Source organism: Gopherus flavomarginatus, chromosome 9, assembly GCF_025201925.1.
Source record: "Gopherus flavomarginatus isolate rGopFla2 chromosome 9, rGopFla2.mat.asm, whole genome shotgun sequence".
Lineage (NCBI taxonomy): Eukaryota > Metazoa > Chordata > Testudines > Testudinidae > Gopherus > Gopherus flavomarginatus.
In genome coordinates, this window is record NC_066625.1 from 35,733,596 (window position 1) to 35,752,896 (window position 19,301).

The following is a 19,301-nucleotide window of genomic DNA, read 5'->3' on the forward strand; positions in this document are numbered from 1 at the left end:
ATCCACACGACTCCTGTTTCAAGTGCCTCAGGGAATCACACTTGACAGCTAAGTGCCCCATTTGCAAGGCTTTTAAGCCGAGAACAAAACGGTGTGGGATTTTCACTTACCCCTCCACCTGGGGCGCCGAGCGATGATCAAGCGGCGGGCAGTAGCGCCTCCTTGGCACCGGACCCCGCCGATACTACCAAGGCCTTTCGGCACCGGCCGTCGCCGGCACCGATATCGCCTCGGCACCGCTCCCTTCTTCCGAGGTCGAGAGAGCCTACGATTCCTGCTGGTGCCTGATGGCTCCCCGGCACGCGCCGTGGTTGAGACCCCCTGCTCCTGCTGCTTCCGTGCCATCTGCATCGCAGCCAGGGAGCTCGTCTAAGTGGATTACCTGGCACCGACACCTGCAGAGGCACCGATGACGTCGACACCGTCGTTTCCAGTCCCCCAGGGCCACGGAATCCGGTGCCTGGCAGCTCCCCGGCACGCGCCGTGGTAGAGCTTACTGCTCCTGCTGCTTCCGTGCCAACGGCACCGCAGCCAGAGAGCTCATCTAAGACGGATCACCCGGCACCGATGACGTCGGCACCGTCGATCCCGGTCCCACGAGGGCCGTGGAATCCGGTGCCTGACGGCTCCCCGGCACGCGCCGTGGTTGAGCTCCTGCTCCTGCTGCTTCCGTGCCAGCGGCACTGCAGCCAGTGAGCCTGTCTAGGTCGGATCGCCCGGCACCAACACCTGCTGAGGCATCGACGACGTCGGCACCGTCGATCCCGGTCCCGTAAGGGCCGTAGAATCCGGTGCCTGACGGCTCCCCGGCACGCGCCGTGGTTGAGCTACTGCTCCTGCTGCTTCCGTGCCAGCGGCACTGCAGCCAGTGAGCCCGTCTAGGTCGGATCGCCCGGCACCGACACCTGCTGAGGCATCGACGACGTCGGCACCGTCAATCCCGGTCCCGTAAGGGCCGTAGAATCCGGTGCCTGACGGCTCCCCGGCACGCGCCGTGGTTGAGCTATTGCTCCTGCTGCTTCCGTGCCAGCGGCACCGCAGCCAGAGAGCTCGTCTGAGTCAGATCGCCCGGCACCGACGCCTGCTGCGGCACCGATGACGTCGGCACCGCCGATCCCGGTCCTACGAGGGCCGTTAGGATCCGGTGCCTGACGGCTCCCCGGCACGCGCCGTGGTTGAGTTACTGCTCATGCTGCTTCCGTGCCAACGGCACCGCAGCCAGAGGGCTCCTCTGAGTCGGATCGCCCGGCACCGACGTCTGCTGCGGCACCGATGACGTCGGCGCCGTCGGTCCCGGTCCCACGAGGGCCGTTAGGATCCAGGGCCTGAGGGCTCCCCGGCACGCGCCGTGGTTGAGAGCCCTGCTCCTGCTTCCGTGCAACCTGCATCGCAGCCAGAGGGCTAGTCTCGGTCGGATTGCCCAGCACCGACGCCTCTGAGGCACCGACAATGTCGGCACCGTCGATTCCGGTCCCACAAGGGCTATCGAATCCGGTGCCTGACGGCTCCCCGGCACGCGCCGTGGTTGAGCTTATTGCTCCTGCTGCTTCCGTGCCGACGGCACCGCAGCCAGCCAGCTTATCTAACTCGGATCGCCCGGCACCGAACCTCGGTACCGTCAACCCCGGTCCCACAAGGGCCGTCGAATCCGATGCCTGACAGCTCCCCACTATGCGCTGTGGTTGAGCCTGCTGTTCCCTCCACGCCGGAGACGTTACCGACGGCGAGGAATTTCATTGCCATGACAGAGTCGATGCTGCCTGATACAGTCTCTTCAGGTGACCGTCCTCTGTCAGCACAGCAGAGCGGCACCGTTCATGATTACGGTCCCGCAGGCACTCCAGGTTCTGTCGACACGCCCGGCACCATCGGCAGTCCCGATGCTGTTTCCTCATCGGTACTGGTCACACTCGCTGCACCGCCTGGTATTCCGTTCGCCGACCCGCTGTCGGCACCGTTCCGACTCCCGGCGCCGCGGCGGATACCTTGACTCCTGTAGTCTCTCCCCGAGCCTCGAGATCTCGGTTGACCTCCCGGCACCGTTCTGGTTGCGGGTCTGGATCTCGTTCCAGGTACCGGTACGCCTCCCGGTGCCGGTCCCCGGTGCCGAGTTGGGCAAGGTCCGAGTGAGTCAGAGACTCTGCCTGTGCCTTCTTTAGTACCTCCGTGGCAGTCCGCACACGCATCTGTGTCATTCCATATGCGCAGATTCTATGCTCAGGACCATGATCCTGACATGATGGCCAGCGGGCGCCCGCCCCAATGCCGAAAGAGGCTTGGCGCATGGGCTTGCTTGGCCGCCAGGGTACTCTGCAGAGGCCCTACAGTTCTAGGTAGCAAAGCAACAAGCCTTGCTTAGCTGCAATACTTATAGCACCGGGGTGAAGGAGTTTTTCCTTCAGACCTCCCGCCAGGAGTCCGCTGCCGTCTCGGAGGACAGAGGAAAGGAGGTTCCCGGAACGTCCCTCCAGGCCTCGTTGGACGCAGCAGACACTGCGGCCAGGACTCTGGCCTTGGGCGTCGCCATGAGGTGCATGGCTTCAGGTTTCAAACCTCCAACGGGAGCTGCAGTTTGCCATTCAGGATTTACCCTTTGTTGGTAAAGGCCTCGTCGTGGCAGGGACAGCCCCAGGCTGCGAAGCCTGGTGGTCAATGGGCTCCTAATGCGCTCTCTAAGCATGCATACGCCGGCGATTAAACGCAGGCCTTTCTGGCCCCAGCCGCCATACTCTGTGCCTAGCCAGAGGCAGAACTTTGGCTAACGGCAAGGCCAAGGTGGTCGCGGACGAACGTCAGGCCCCCTAAAGAGCCAAGGTCAAGGTCCCTCGTAATTACCACTGGGACCGGAGACGAACCTTCCAAGGTGTACCTGGGGACAGTGTATCACCTTTAATTTGCTCCAGCCCTGTCCCCCTTCGGCGGGCGAAAGGGGCGAGGGGTTTTACTCCCGTTATGCCCTAGTCCCCCACGCGGGCACAGGTCAGACCTTCCTGGTCCTGCACGGACTCAACCGGTTTAGAATGAGGTTGAAGTTCTGCATGGTATCCCTGGGAACCATTATTCCATCCTTACCTCCTGGGGGCTACTATGCCGCCCTGGATATGAGGGACGCGTACTTTCGTGACGCCATCTTCCCTCCGCACAGGAGGTACCTCCGCTTTATAGCCAACGGTCACTCTCCTGGCTTACGGCCATAGTCGCCGCCTACCATCGATTCGCTTATCCGAGGAGACTCTGAGACACAAACCGCTCAGTGCGTGGACATCGTCACGGTCTTATTCACAGGCCAAGGCCTGATGGTTCCTATAGAGCAATCCACTCTGGTTCCCACGCAGAGGTTGGGCTTCCAAGGGGCTATCCTGGTCTCCTACCCAGCTGGAGCCTGCTTATCACACCTGCGGTTTTAGGCGATGGCAACAATCATAGGAGGTCGAAGGGCTTTCCCAACGACCTCGACTTGTTCTTGTCTCAGTCTCCTGGGTCCATGGTTGCCCGCAAGTTTGTATCCAAACACGCCACGTTCCGCCTCCGTCCTCGCCAAGTCCGGCCCACCTCGGCGTACCGCCCGGACAGGGAGCCAATGGTCATGGTGGTCACCGTTCCCTCGAACACCATAGACTCCCTAGAGTGGTGGCTACCTCCCTCCCTGATGTGGGCAGGGATGCGGTTTCATCCGCCCCAGCCCTCACTGCCCGGACGACGGACGCGTCATCTCTCTGCTCGAGTGCTCATGGTCACCCCCGGGCTTAAGGCCTTTGGTCTTCTTGGGAGCTGGCATTCCACATCAATGCCCCAAAAATGAGAGTAGTCCGCCTGGCGTGCCAGGGGTTCCGGCGGCAGCTGCGAGGCCGTTGTATCTCGGTGTTTACGGCCAACACAACGGCCATGTGCTTCATGAGTATCCGGGGAGGGACATTGCCCCCCCCCCCTTTTTTGTCAGGAGGCCATCCATTTCCGGGTCTTTTGCATGGCCCATTCGATGGAGCTGGCGACGTCCTTTCTCCCAGGCGTTCGGAACGTCTTAACGCTTTGCCTCAGCAAGTCTTTCTGGTCTTACGAGCGATCACTCTGCCCCATGTGAGGCGTTCGGCTTTCCGGAAGTTGAGATGTTTCCTCACACAGACCTGTTCGCTCACTGCGAGAGCAGGAAATGTCAGATGTTCTGCTCCTTCCGAGGTCTCTCCGCAGGATCGATCTTGGACGCATTCCTGATGCCGTGGAGAGGCCAATTGCATTATGCTTTTCCACTGTTCCCACTGGTCCGCTAGGTCCTGCTCAAACTCCGCAGGGGCAGAGCGTGCATCGTCATGATCACTCCAGAGTGGTCCAGGCAGCACTGATTTACCATGTTGCTCGGCCTGTCAGTAACAGACCTAATTACCCTTCCACCCCACCCAGACCTCATCACTCAGGGCGACAACGGGCTTTGTCGCTCGGTCCTGCAGCTGGTTTACCTCACGGTGTGGCTGCTGCGTACCTGAGTCGGGGTGACGGGCAGCCTTCCACCTGGTCAACGGTCAGGGCCAGGTGGAAGTGTTTCTTCTACGGCTGCAGTACGCTCGATCTTGCTCCTGCTGAGGTCTCCATCCCCTCTATTTGGCCTGCCTCTGGCCTTCAGCGGCAGGGCCTGACGGTATCATTGCTGAGGATACACTTAGCAGCCTCTCTACCTCCCAGCAGGCTAAGGTGGCCGTTCCCTGTTCTCACGATCTATGGGTTCGAGGTCCCTCAAGGGCTTGGAGCGCTCGCACCCTCGGGTGCACCGCCCAGCCCCGACCTGGGAGCTCAGCCTCGTTTTAACCAGACTTATGTCTCCCTCAGTCGAGCCGTTCACGACTGGCCCTCTGCTATGCCTGTCCTGCACGACAACTTTCCTTGTAGCTGTTACGTCTCCTCCCTAAGGGGTTTCGGCCTTTCATGTTACCCACAGCTCAACGCAATGGGCATAACCATTGCACTCCTTGGGCATCTGTGGAGGGCTCGCATTTATATTGTGCTGACAGACCCATCTCCTAAGGTGCCCCGGCTCTGTCGCGGTAGCGGGCCAAAGGAAGGGCTTGCTTGTTTTCCTCTCAGAGGATCTCATCTTGGGTGATGGCGGACATCCCCACTTGTTATGATTTGGCTCATATTTCACCAAGCCACATCTCCATGCATTCTACCAGGGCTCAGGCTTCGTCTGCCGCCTTGCTGGCTCGTGTACCTACCCACAAGATCTGTCGCGAAGCTCCATTGGTCCTCGGTCCATACCTTTGCTTCGCAGTATGCCCTGGTTCAACAGTCAAGAGAGGCTGTGGCCTCTGACTCGGCAGTTTTCATTCTGCCGCATTTCACTCCGACCCCACCGCCTACGTAAGGCTTGGGATTCACCTAACTGGAATGGATATGAGCAATCACTCGAAGAAGAAAAGACGGTTACTCACCTTTGTAACTGTTGTTCTTCGAGATGTGTTGCTCATATCCATTCCACACCCGCCCTCCTTCCCCACTGTCGGAGTAGCCGGCAAGAAGGAACTGAGGAGCGGGTGGGCCGGCAGAGGTATATATCGAGCGCCATGGTGGCGCCACTCTAGGGGGCGACCTGCCGGCCCACTGAGTTGCTAGGGTAAAAGTTTTCTGACGAATGTGCACGCGCGGCGCGTACACCTAACTGGAATGGATATGAGCAACACATCTCGAAGAACAACAGTTACAAAGGTGAGTAACCGTCTTTTCCTTGACTGTGCCAGGACCAGGGGCGGCAGGTTTGTATAATTTTTGGTGGTGCCCAGAATGGGTCTAATTCTGCCCCCGCACCCAGTAAGCCGATATATATTTTATTAAATAATGTAAAAATGGACTGGAAAGCATAAGCGTTTAACAGTTTCCCTTTATTGCACAACATCACTATTGTAAGAAAAAATTATTTAACTAAGAATATCAATGTTAATACTCTTGAATATGGAAACAACCATACACTCTTTGATCAATAACCCTCAAAAGCAAATACTTCCTAAATTAAAACAAATATAGCCCCTTCTTTTGCGATGTTCTTCAGGAGGCAGCAAACACTCCATCGTTTGGTTCTTGAAATGAAGTCGTCCAGGAGACTTGCAGTGTCCAATTCAGAGGTAGAGTTCTTATGAATGTGAAGAAATGCCAAGTGATTTAGATGTTCTTGGCCCATTGTCGTTCGCAAATAATTTTTCAGTTGGCGCAAGCAATTGAATGATCGCTCAGTGGTGCAGGTTGTAGTCAGAATTGTGTAGAATAATTTCCAGAGAATTGTAACTTCTGACATAAAGAACAGGAGTACTTGTGGCACCTTAAGCCTAACAAATTTATTTCAGCATGAGCTTTCGTGGGCTACAGCTCACTTCTTCGGATGCATAGAATGGAACACACAGACAGAAGATATTTATACATACAGAGAACATGAAAAGGTGGAAGTACACATACCAACTGGAAGAGGCCAATCAATTGAGATGAGCTATCATCAGCAGGAGAAAAAAAACCTTTTGAAGTGATAATGGAGATGACCTGTAGAAGGTGTGAGGAGAACTTAACATATTGAAATAGATTCAATTAGTGTAATGACCCAACCGTTCTGTCTCTGTTTAAACCTAAGTTAACTGTATCTAATTTGCATATTAATTTGAGTTCAGCAGTCTCTCTTCGGAGTCTGTTTCTGAAGTTTTTTTTGTTGCAAAATTGCCACCTTCAGGTCTGTCATTGAGTGGTTAGAGAGGTTGAAGTGTTCTCCCACTGGTTTTTGAATATTATGATTCCTGATGTCAGATTTGTGTCCATTTATTCTTTTGCATAGAGACTGTCCGCTTTGGCCAATGTACATGGCAGAGGGGTATTGCTGGCACATGATGGCATATATCACGTTGGCAGATGTGCAGGTGAATGAGCCCCTGATGGCATGGCTGATGTGATTAGGTCCTATGATGGTGTCACTTGAATAGATATGCGGACAGAGCTAGCATCGGGCCTTGTTGCAAGGATAGGTTCCTGGGTTAGTGTTTATGTTGTATGGATAATCATCGTGGATAGTTCTCTGAGGATATCCATGCAGTGTGCAGAGGCGGTCAAAAAAGCAAACAGGATGTTAGGAATCATTAAAAAGGGGATAGAGAATAAGACTGAGAATATACTATTGCACTTATATAAATCCATGGTACGCCCACATCTTGAATCTTGTGTACAGATGTGGTCTCCTCACCTCAAAAAAAGATATTCTAGCACTAGAAAAGGTTCAAAAAAGGGCAACTAAAATGATTAGAGGTTTGGAGAGGGTCCCATACGAGGAAAGATTAAAGAGGCTAGGTCTCTTCAGCTTGGAAAAGAGGAGACTAAGGGGGATATGATAGAGGTATATAAAATCATGAGTGATGTTGAGAAAGTGGATAAGGAAAAGTTATTTACTTATTCCCATAATACAAGAACTAGGGTCACCAAATGAAATTAATAGGCAGCAGGTTTAAGACAAATAAAAGGAAGTTCTTCTTCACGCAGCACACAGCCAACTTGTGGAACTCCTTACCTGAGGAGGTTGTGAAGGCTAGGACTATAACAGTGTTTAAAAGAGAATTGGATAAATTCATGGTGGTGAAGTCCATAAATGGCTATTAGCCAGGATGGGTAAAGAATGGTGTCCCTGTTTGTCAGAGGATAGATATGGATGGCAGGAGAGTGATCACTTGATCATTACCTGTTAGGTTCACTCCCTCTGGGGCACCTGGCATTGGCCACTGTTGGTAGACAGATACTGGGCTAGATGGACCTTTGGTCTGACCCGATACGGCCGTTCTTACGTTCTTATGGTGTGCGGTTGCTGGTGAGTATTTGCTTCAGGTTGGGAGGCTGTCTGTAAGCGAGAACTGGCCTGTCTCCCAAGATCTCTGAGAGTGAGGGATCATCTTTCAGGATAGGTTGTAGCTCCTTGATGATGCGCTGGAGAGGTTTTAGTTAGAAGCCCTCTACACCAACATTCCACACAAAGATGGACTACAGGCCATCAGGAATAGTATCCCCAATAATATCATGGCTAACCTGGAGGCTGAACTTTGACTTTGTCCTCACCCACAACTAGTTCACATTTGGGGACAATATATACCTTCAAGTCAGCGGCCCCACAGTACCCGCATGGCCCTACAGTATGCCAACATCTTTATGGCTGACTTAGAACAACGCTTCCTTAGCTCTCGTCCCCTAACCTCTACTCTACATGTGCTACATTGATAACATCATCATCTGGACCCATGGAAAAGAAGCCCTCGTGGAATTCCACCATGATTTTAACAATTTCCATCCCGCCATCAACCTCAGCCTAGACCAAGCCACACAAGTGGTCCATTTCCTAGACACTACTGTGCTAATAAGCGATGATCACATAAACACCACCCTATACTGGAAACCCACTGACCGCTATACTTACCTACATGCCTTCAGCTTCCATCCAGGACACACCACATGATCCATTGTCTACAGCCAAGCTCTAAGATACAACCACATTTGCTCCAATCCCTCAGACAGAGATAAACACCTACAAGATCTCTATCAAGCATTCTTAAAACTACAGTACCCACCCGCTGAAGTGAAAAAATGGATTGACAGAGCCAGAAGAGTACCTAGAAGCCACCTACTACAGGACAGGCCCAACAAAGAAAATAACAGAACGCCACTAGCCATCACCTACAGCCCCCAACTAAAACTTCTCCAGCGCATCAAAGATCTACAACCTATCCTGTAAGATTATCCCTCACTCTCACATATCTTGGGAGACAGGCCAGTCCTCACTTACAGACAGCCTCCTGAAGCAAATACTCACCAGCAACCGCACACCATACAACATAAATACTAACCCAGGAACCTATCCTTGCAACAAAGCCCAATGCCAGCTCTGTCCACATATCTATTCAAGTGACACCATCATAGGACCTAATCACATCAGCCATGCCATCAGGGGCTCATTCACCTGCCAATGTGATATATGCCATCATGTGCCAGCAATGCCCCTCTGCCATGTACATTGGCCAAAGCGGACAGTCTCTATGCAAAAGAATAAATGGACACAAATCTGACATTAGGAATCATAATATTCAAAAACCCGTGGGAGAACACTTCAACCTCTCTAACCACTCAGTGACAGACCTGAAGGTGGCAATTTTGCAACAAAAAAAAACTTCAGAAACAGACTCCAAAGAGAGACTGCTGAACTCGAATTAATATGCAAATTAGATACAATTAACTTAGGTTTAAACAGAGACGGAACGGTTGGGTCATTACACTAATTGAATCTATTTCCCTATGTTAAGTTCTCCTCACACCTTCTATGGGTCATCTCCATTATCACTTCAAAGGTGTTTTTTCCTCCTGCTGATGATAGCTCATCTCAATTGATTGGCCTCTTCCAGTTGGTATGCGTACTTCCACCTTTTCATGTTCTCTGTATGTATAAATATCTTCTGTCTGTTTGTTCCATTCTATGCATCCGAAGAAGTGAGCTGTAGTCCATGAAAGCTTATGCTGAAATAAATGTGTTAGGCTTAAGGTGCCACAAGTACTCCTGTTCTTTTTGCGGATACAGACTAACACGGCTGCTATTCTGAAACTTCTGACATGTCATTCAAGCCTTCATTTTGTTTTAGAAATTGCTTCACTTCACTCACTGAATTAAGCTGGCAATTTGTCGATCTGCAAATATCACTCAACATTTCTAAATGAAGAAATAGCTTCTCCGTGTTAATGTCACCATGGAAAGCTTCACTTATTGGGACAATGTCCCGTTTTGAGCCATTTGCTGCCTCAGTTATAAGCTTCTCCAATTTGTGTCAGGAGGATTTTGTGTGTGATGTAAAACCACCCAATGCGTCTCCAGTCTTGAAATCCAGACAAAATAAACGTTGGTTCAGCTTTCGTAGAAAATATTAAGATCTTTTCAGAACAGTTTTTGCAGACTCAGCAGAAAGGTCTGTTTAATTTGCTATTGTACTTCGACTACTTAAATCTTGATAGCTAAGATTAAGAAAAGGAGTTTTCAGCATCTTGTAGATTTGCTGCATCTTTCTTTTGTATAACTTCAGTTTGAAAGCTGGGTGTCGAACTCAGGCCATCACTTGATGAATTACCCTTTTCTTCTTCTTTTCTTTTATCAATTTATCCATTGATTATTAGCGTTTGTGACACTAAAGTGTAAAATGTTTCATTGTAAGGTGACAGGGCCAAAAAGAGTTAATTAACTCAGACTGACCTGACCCATGGGTGAACTGTAGAAACTGGTTAGGAAGACATGTAAATGAATAGAGCTTTGAAATGCAAGTCTGCATTGTTAGATGTAAAAGGGTAGATGTTTGCTCAGGTCTTGTGATGTTAGCAAACAAGTCTTGTCTATTGCTATAGTTTTAATTCAAAGGTCAAAAAAGGAATATTAACATTTAGGATGATACTTGAGTGAAATAGTATTATTGTCTGTGTCTCTTTGAAGGTTGTGGTAACCTGTATCTAAACTGTTTAATGGGTAAATTACTTTGTGCTAATTGCCAGGATGTTTGGGAGAAGGCGTTAAGCCTATTGTTTTCTCAGAACAAAAGGCTGCTGAAAATGTTTAAGAACCCTGGGACATGATCCTGCTTCATCTCAGATCTGCTTTGGGTTTCAAGAAACCTTAAGCCATAAGGATTGGAGCCACCCTGAATATGGAAATTAGACTATAACCTATGGACTATTTCTAAAAGGACTCTTGGCAACTACAAGCTCACCTCTGCTAGGCATCTGAACCTCGAGAATTGAATTCAAGTCTGTATGTATATTGATCTTTTAACCAACACTCCCTCTTTTAATAAATTTTATCTTAGTTAATAAGAATTGACTATAGTGTGTATTTTGGGTAAGATCTAAGTTATAATTGGACCTGGGTATGTGGCTGATTCTTTGGGATTGGAAGAACCTTTTCTTTTATATGATGAGATAAGATTTTCAGGAATCATCATCATCATATCTTGACAGCTGTATCTGGATGGAAGGCCTAAGACTGGGTACTTTAAGGGAACTGCGTGGTTTGGACTTCTAAGTGACCAGTGAGGTACTATCGAAGCTGTTTTGTGCTGGCTTGGTAAATCTAAGTACTGGAATAACCACCAGCGTTTGGGGTTTGTCTGCCTCGTTGTGTTTGCAGTTCATCCTGATTGAGTGACCTCAGCTGGCTCCCAGGGGCAGCACCGTCACAGTGGTCCTTCAAATCAAGAATTTGTTACTGGGATAAAATGAAGCTACAGTGCGCCGGCGCCACAAGATTACAAGGGTCAATTGAAAGTGAAAAGTCGGAAGCAGCAATATATTCTATTTTGTTGTACCTGTTGTGATGAAGTGGAAATGTTCTTAATGTTTTCTCTGAATACTGCTATAGTTTATATCATGGTAAACTGCTGGGTGGATGCTCTTATTTTGGAATAAGAGTGGCATTTATTTGTTTAGCTTAAACGTTCAAAATGAACAAAACTACAATATACTGGAATATGACTTTACATAAGGGGTTATGCCAGCATAACTATAGTGCTTTAAAGTCACACCTTGGATTCTACCAGTATAACTTTGCTGCACAGATAATGCCTTAAATGCATGTATAACTTTATTTGTGAGAACTGGCCCTGTGCAGAAAAGTTACTCATGTACGTAAGGGTTTGAGGCCTGTATATTTAATACTATTTCAATAAAAATTATAGCAAACTATATTTTTACCTCATGAAGCATGATTCCTCACTTCAAGGCGCATTTTCCCCCTCTTGCTTACAAGTACCCTTCTGTAAAACAGGTGTTGTGAAGATTAAGCAAGAGCCTGTTCTTTTATCTTGAAGGCATTGGGAAGCACACTCTGCCCTGACATTTAATATCTGAGATCCTGACATGAAAGGGCACTTCAGAAGTGAAGTGTAGTTATTGGCTATCCCAGAACAATGAGTTAATAATATAAATTAATGGTACTTTGTCAATTAATGTTCAACATCTTAAATTTAATTCTTGATGTAATTCTTGATGCTAAATGATTAATACTTGGCCAAGCTGCACCAATGATGTTGATTAAATATGTATTTTTGATAGTGGTGCTGGCATGATGCTCACATCTTTAATGTCAAGTATCAGAGCGGTAGCCGTGTTAGTCTGGATCTGTAAAAGCAGCAAAGTATCCTGTGGCACCTTATAGACTAACAGATGTTTTGGAGCATGAGCTTTCGTGGGTGAATACCCACTTCGTCAGATGCATGTAGTGGAAATTTCCAGGGGCAGGTGTATATATATGCAGGCAAGCTAGAGATAATGAGGTAGTTTAATCAGGGAGGATGAGGCCCTGTTCTAGCAGTTGAGGTGTGAAAACCAAGGGAGGAGAAACTGGTTTTGTAATTGGCAAGCCATTCACAGGACTCCACTGGCCATCACATACAGTCCCCAGCTAAAACCTCTCCAACGCATCATCAGGGATCTACAACCCATCCTGGACAATGATCCCACACTTTCACAGGCCTTGGGTGGCAGGCCAGTCCTCGCCCACAGGCAACCTGCCAACCTGAAACATATTCTCACCAGTAACTGCACACCGCACCATAGTAACTCTAGCTCAGGAACCAATCCATGCAACAAACCTCGATGCCAACTCTGCCCACATATCTACACCAGCGACACCATCACAGGACCTAACCAGATCAGCCACACCATCACTGGTTCATTCACCTGCACATCCACCAATGTAATATACGCCATCATATGCCAGCAATGCCCCTCTGCTATGTACATCGGCCAAACGGGACAGTCGCTAGGGAAAAGGATAAACGGACACAAATCAGATATCAGGAATGGCAATATACAGAAACCTGTAGGAGAACACTTCAACCTCCCTGGCCACACTATAGCAGACCTTAAGGTGGCCATCCTGCAGCAAAAAACCTTCAGGACCAGACTCCAAAGAGAAGCTGCTGAGCTTCAATTCATCTGCAAATTTGACACCATCAGCTCAGGATTAAACAAAGACTGTGAATGGCTTGCCAACTACAAAACCAGTTTCTCCTCCCTTGGTTTTCACACCTCAACTGCTAGAACAGGGCCTCATCCTCCCTGATAGAGATAATGAGGTAGTTCAAGCTTGCCTGCATATATACCCCTGCCCCTGGAAATTTCCACTACATGCATCTGACGAAGTGGGTATTCACCCACGAAAGCTCATGCTCTAAAACATCTGTTAGTCTATAAGGTGCCACAGGATTCTTTGCTGCTTTTACATCTTTAATGATGATGCAGTCTCACATGGATGTTGATGTATGAGAATTCAGCTCAGACCAATGTGAGTATTGCAAACATTGTCCATTGGGACAGATAAGAATGTCCATGACCATTGCAGGCTGTTGTAGCCTTGCTTTGTGCTGTTTGTTTTTTTCACATGTAGTGTTAATATGCCTTGCTTCAAAGAGGTTAACGGTAATGTGCAAATTCTGTCCCTACCTTACTCTGTCAGGGGCTGATGCTGCCTAGTTCCTGGAATCAACCTGACAGTAACATGCTTTCGAGTTTGACTTCAGCGTGTCTTTATATTGTTTATACCTGCCATCATAAGAGTGGGTACCTTGTTTTAGCTGATCATAAAATATGGCTTGAGATGGCCATATGAACAAGATGCCCAGGCAATGCAGCTGAGCTTTTATGAGCATGCTTTGAATGCTAGACATGCAACAATGATTAAGGATTTCAATATTAGGAATCTTGTCCTACCATTTGATGCTGCAAACTGCCCTAAGAGAGTGCCTACAGAACCAATCAAGTTGTTTAATGGGGCAATGATGTGTTGTCCATGTCTTGCCCATGTCTCATGGCTGCCTGAGAGACATTTAGCTTTATGCTTGTTTTGATGCCTCTATCATTTGCATAGGTGATCAGACAGCATTCCAAAGCCAGAGCTGGCCTTGGCTATGAGGGTAATCTCATCATCAGCTGTGGCATGCGGAAAGAGTTCCTTCATGCTTACCATCTAAAATGAAGATTATTAATAAATAAACACCCAAGTAATAACAGTGGCGGTGTTTAGATAGTGCTTACCACAATAGGGTCTTGCTCCATGAGTGGTGCTCCCAGGTGCTACACAAATATTTAATCATTTATTTGGTGCTCTAATACTTTGAGACCAATCCTTCAGTTGCTAATTACAGAGAGGAAAGCTGCATAACACAAGGAGTCCCACTGAAGTCACATTGTAGGCTATGTGTAAGGGGACTGTTGCCCCCTTACTAACATTCAGTGGGGGTGTTTTGGTTGGCTAGCTCCCAGCACTAACAGGGGAATGGTCGGTGGGAAATCAGGAGCCTGAGACTGACAGTACCCAGGAACAATGGGGAGAGGCCAGTGCTCCAGATCAGCCTGCTTGACAGGGTGGACAGACTAATCGGGAGTCAGGAGGGTCCTGTCCTCCATTTGAGCTGGAATTGCCTGAGTCAGATGGAGTGGGGCAGAGCTAAGGAGAGAGCAGAGGCTGAAGCTAAGCTGCTGGAAGCAGAGCTGTGGCAACCAGAGTCAGAGGGGCCAGACAAGCAGCCCAGGAAGCAGGTCAGAGCTGGGAGCAGAGACACAGAAGCAACCTGCAGAGCAGATCTGTCCTGGGAGCAGAGCTGTAGCAACCAGAGCCAGAGAAGCAGCCCACGGAGCTGAAGGCAGAGCAGCAGTAGTCGCCGTGCTGAGGCAATGTGGAGCTGCAGCTGGAGATGGGGCTGGAACAGTCCAGAGCCGGGTATGGTGAGCAGCTGGGGAGAGCGAGGGGGACCCTGGGTAGTGAGCCCCGCACAGGGAGGCACCTCAGCCAAGGGGCCCTGCAGGCCAGACTTGGAGGGGGATCGTAACCCCGACGGGGCAGGTGGCGACACTGGGAAGAAGGGTCCTGGGGCCTGAGAGCGTGTGGCCAGCGCCACAGCAAGTGTCCAACCCACAGCATCCCTGCAGCACAGCCAGGGCCTGAGAAGGAGGACTGGGACCTACAAGGAACAGACTGTGAACTGCCCTGACATTCCAGAGGCACTCTTTGTGATGTTCCCTGCCACAGAGCAGCTTGATGTGTTTTCCTTTACCCTTTCCCATTTTTCCTTATTCTTTTTTAAAATTAATTGTTAAACAACTTGTATTTGCTTTAAATTGTATGAAATTATCTGTGGGTCAGGGAGGTGGCCAGTGCACAGAGAGTACCCTGGAGTGGGGACACCCTAGCCCAGGGGTCAGCAACCTTTCAGAAGTGGTGTGCTGAGTCTTCATTTATTCACTCTAATTTAAGGTTTTGCATGCCAGTAATACATTTTAAAGGTCTCTTTCTATAAGTCTACAATATATAACTAAACTATTGTTGTATGTAAAGTAAATAAGGTTTTTAAAATGTTTAAGAAGCTTCATTTAAAATTAAATTAAAATACAAAGCCCCCCGGACCGGTGGCCAGGACCCGGGCAGTGCGAGTGCCAGTGAAAATCAACTTGCGTGCCACCTTTGGCACGTGTGCCATAGGTTGTCTACCCCTGCCCTAGCCCCTGTCCTGGGTGACCACAGCAGGGTTGGGGGGGGGTCGAGCCTCCCCAGGAATCCTGGGTCCAGCCTTGTTGGGGTTACCAGGACTCTGACAGACAGCAGAGTGGAAGGGGAGTCTTCAAGGGCAGGGAGGCCTCTGGGTAAAGGAAGTGTGAGTGAGGACTCAGATCCTTTGGCTAGCCCACTTCACCAGGGTAGTGCAGAGGCCAGTAACGTTCCCCACAGTAGCGGGACCATTCCCCTGCTTACATATAGGCCAATGGTCTCAACATTTTCCATCCCAGGCCCCTCTCCATCTAGGTGGGATGTCAAGAGAAGCTCTCAGCATCCTCCCAGCACTCTGAGAGGAGCAGGGTAGTTGTCCCACCAGGGCACTTGTCAGGAAGCTATTCTATTCCCATCACTGCTGGGGACCCTCCTGCTGACCAATTACTGTTCTTTGATATTTACATTTCTAAATAAATCATCACAATTCACGTTGCACTTCATGCAGTGCTAGGGTGACCAGATGTCCCGATTTTATAGGGACGGTCTCAATATTGGTTTGTTTGTTTTTTAATATACGCTCATATTACCCCCCAGCCCGTGTCCCGATTTTTCACATTTGCTATCTGGTCACCCTATGCAATACCTGCCCAGCTCCTCCTGTAGCAGGACAGTTATTTGGCTGTTCAGCATCAGAGAGCGGGAGCTGCTGGCAGCTCGCAGGGGACCGTCAGCGCTCAGCCAGCCTCCAGCCCGTGCTACCCAGCGGACGCGCTGCGGGCTGCTCTGTGCCACGCAATGCACCAGCCAGGCGCGGTCTCTGTGCACCCCACCGCACCCCACCCACAGCGCGCGCCTCGCACCCACGCGCGGCTCTGCAGAGCGCAGCACCGGCCTGCGCGAAAGCTGCTGTTCCCGCCTCTGACCCCGCGCACGCCCACCAGCTCTGCTGCCGGCGGAGACGGGTACGGAAAGGTCCTCGCGCCTGCCCTGATTGGGAGGGGGGAAGAGAATGACGGGGGAGTGACATCATCGCTTTAGTTACTGCGGCTGCTAGGCAGGCTGGGAGTGGATTGAGCGAGTTACGGTGAACGGGCAGCGTTGGTGTTAAAACAGGCGGGCGGCGGGTTTGTTTCACGGCGACACCGACCTGCCTCTTTCCCAGGCTTGGGAGAAACCACCAAAAAGAATCTCAGCCGGGGGCGGCACAGAAACACACACAGAGCTCCCCCCCACCCCAGAGGGGGGCGGTACAGTCACACACACACACACAGCTCCCCCCCCCACCCCAGAGGGGGGCGGCACAGACACACACACACACAGCTCCCCCCCCCACCCCAGAGGGGGGCGGCACAGACACACACACACACACAGCTCCCCCCCCACCCCAGAGGGGGGCGGCACAGACACACACACACAGCTCCCCCCCCCACCCCAGAGGGGGGCGGCACAGACACACACACACACAGCTCCCCCCACCCCAGAGGGGGGCGGTACAGTCACATATACACAGATCTCCCCCCAGCCCAGAGCCCGGCCGGGAGTGAGGGGCTGGGCGGCACAGACAGACACACACACGCAGCTCCCCCCCAGCCCGGAGCCCCGCGTGGCACCACACGGACACACACACGTACTCCCCATCCCCAGACGGGCAGCACAGACACACACAGCTCCCCACACCCGCAGGCCTGGGACGCCCCTCTCCGGGGGCAAAGCCCCGCACGGAGGCGAACACAGTTCCGCCCCTGTCGCCGGGCGCGGGAGGAGCCTGAACCCGGAGACACAAAGCCCTCCCCGGGCTGCAGGCGGAGCCAGGCCGGCCAGCGCGGAGATCGGCCCGCCCAGCCGGCTGCCAGAACAGAGGCTGCAGCCAGCCGCAGGCGGGAGCTCTCGGAGCCGGGGAGCAGGACCCCCAGCGCCCCCGCACTCTCCCCGGCCGCCGGGGGAGCCCAGGTCCCGGAGTAGCTCGAAGGGCCCAGCCTGCTCTCCGGGCCACAAGAAGGGCCGGGAGCATAGCCCGGTGCTGCAGCACAGCCCTCCCCGGACCCCCGTTAGCCCGGGGGTGCCGGAGAAGCACGTCCCCCGTGAATTCGTGGCTTAGCAGCACCATCCCTTGCAGGGGAGGCAGCCAGTTCTTTGGCGGGGGCAGCCCTGGGGTGCGGGCTGAGCCCGGGCTGCTGGCTTTGTCGGAGAGCCATCGAGGCGCCTTCGGTTCGTGCGTGGCTGCGATTGCCTTTTCCACCCCCCTGGGGTCCCTTTAGCTGCTGCCCCGCCGTCCTGGGCCGCCGCCGCCTCCTGGGATGTGAGGCCGGAGGGATGAAGAAGATGGATGCAGGCAAATGGCAGCAGCGCATCTCCCGTTTGCAGAGGAGGCTCCAAGGAGTAGCAGCAATGCAGCGGTTCTGTGGCGGGCTCTCCGGGAGACCCGAGCTCTGCCGCGGGGAGACGGCAGGGCAGTGATCGCTCACAGACCCAGCCCTTTGTGTTCAAGAGGGGCTGAGCAGCCGCTGTGATTTGTATTAAATCCCTTTTGTTTCTGATGAAAATGGAGCCGGATTTGTTAATGACTCTCTCAGACCCAGGGAGCAAGTCGGAGCGGGCATCGCTGCTGACTCTGTTTGCCGAGCAGAATGGGAGGTATCTCATCATGGAGCAGAGAGGGCAGCTGCCTAGCCCAGACCTGGTGCTGGTCCCCAGAGAGTCGCTCCCGGACGCCCCTTTGTTCCTGGGGCCCTCTTTACAAGAGAGGGAGAGCGGGTCAGTGGTGCTAGAACAGGTTTTGGGAGAGATGAAGCTATCCGGGCCGGATCCTATGCTTTTCTCAGATAGGCCCATTGAGTATTTATACCGCATGGAAAAGCAGGAGAACGGCCTCTTGGACCAAGACACGACCGACCCAATCAGCGACCTGGAACAAGAGTCAGGTGCAGGTGATAATCATCATGGGTGCCCCCATAGTGATTTTGATTTGAACCTTTCTCTGGGGCAGGGTGCACTGGCCTCTGCTCAGATCACAGACTTGGAGGAGCAGTTCTTCTCTCTTGTGCTGGACCAGGCTGTTTCTTCTCCTCTTCGGGATTTACCACTCAGGAGTGCTGGGCTAAGTCCAGAGGATTCAAACAAGGGAGAAAGCTTTCCTGAAAGCATCGAAATCCTGCAAGCAGAAGGGGAGTTTTACTTAGGAATGGAGACCTCCCAGGAGGAGAACTCCTCTGAAGGACTCACTTCAACTTCCCCTTGGACTAAAGAGACAGAAGATTACATATCCCAAAGCTGCCAGGAGACGCTCTCCTTAAATACCCAGGATTTCTCCCAGATTGACAAGGAGATGGACCTCTTCCCCACTTTCCATTCCTCTAGCAACCTGAGTCAGGCGCTGGAGTTTGCTCAGCCTGATTCCATAACTAATGACTCTCTAGGCTGTCAGGAAGAAGAGACCCGTCTCCAGGCTGTATTTGATGCCCTAGACCGAGATGGGGATGGCTTTGTGCGGATAGAGGAGTTTGTTCAGTTTGCTACAGTCTATGGTGCAGAACAGGTAAAATTAATTTATCATCTGTACTTCACTTAGGCCCAGGTCCCTGTGAATGGTTACTCTTTTCACTCCTGCTAAGGAACACTCTGTTCTGTTGTTCAGGTACATTTCTCTTTTGTGCATAAAAATGGTGTGTATGTATTGTAATACTGAAGTCTTATAGTACATAAGACTTACATCTCCTATAATGAACTTTCAATATGTATTTTCCAACAGTGTATTTATAATAATGTTAAGGGTCTGCCTGAG

The 19,301-nt window shown here is 51.2% G+C and overlaps 1 protein-coding gene across 3 annotated transcripts in view; it reads left to right on the top strand.

The window, feature by feature from the left end:
- RAB11FIP3 (RAB11 family interacting protein 3) overlaps positions 1–19,301 on the top strand; it is a 214,908-nt gene that overhangs the window by 12,926 nt on the left and 182,681 nt on the right. Inside the window, exon 1 of one of the 3 annotated variants that reach the window (XM_050968145.1) lies at positions 17,020–19,055. The exons of 1 other annotated variant lie outside the window; for it this stretch is intronic. In XM_050968145.1, coding sequence (XP_050824102.1) covers positions 18,057–19,055 — 999 coding nt within the window. In that variant the 5' untranslated portion in view covers positions 17,020–18,056. Of the gene's footprint in view, positions 1–17,019; positions 19,056–19,301 lie in introns of those variants that run through there. One more of the 3 variants, XM_050968146.1, reaches the window with a different exon arrangement.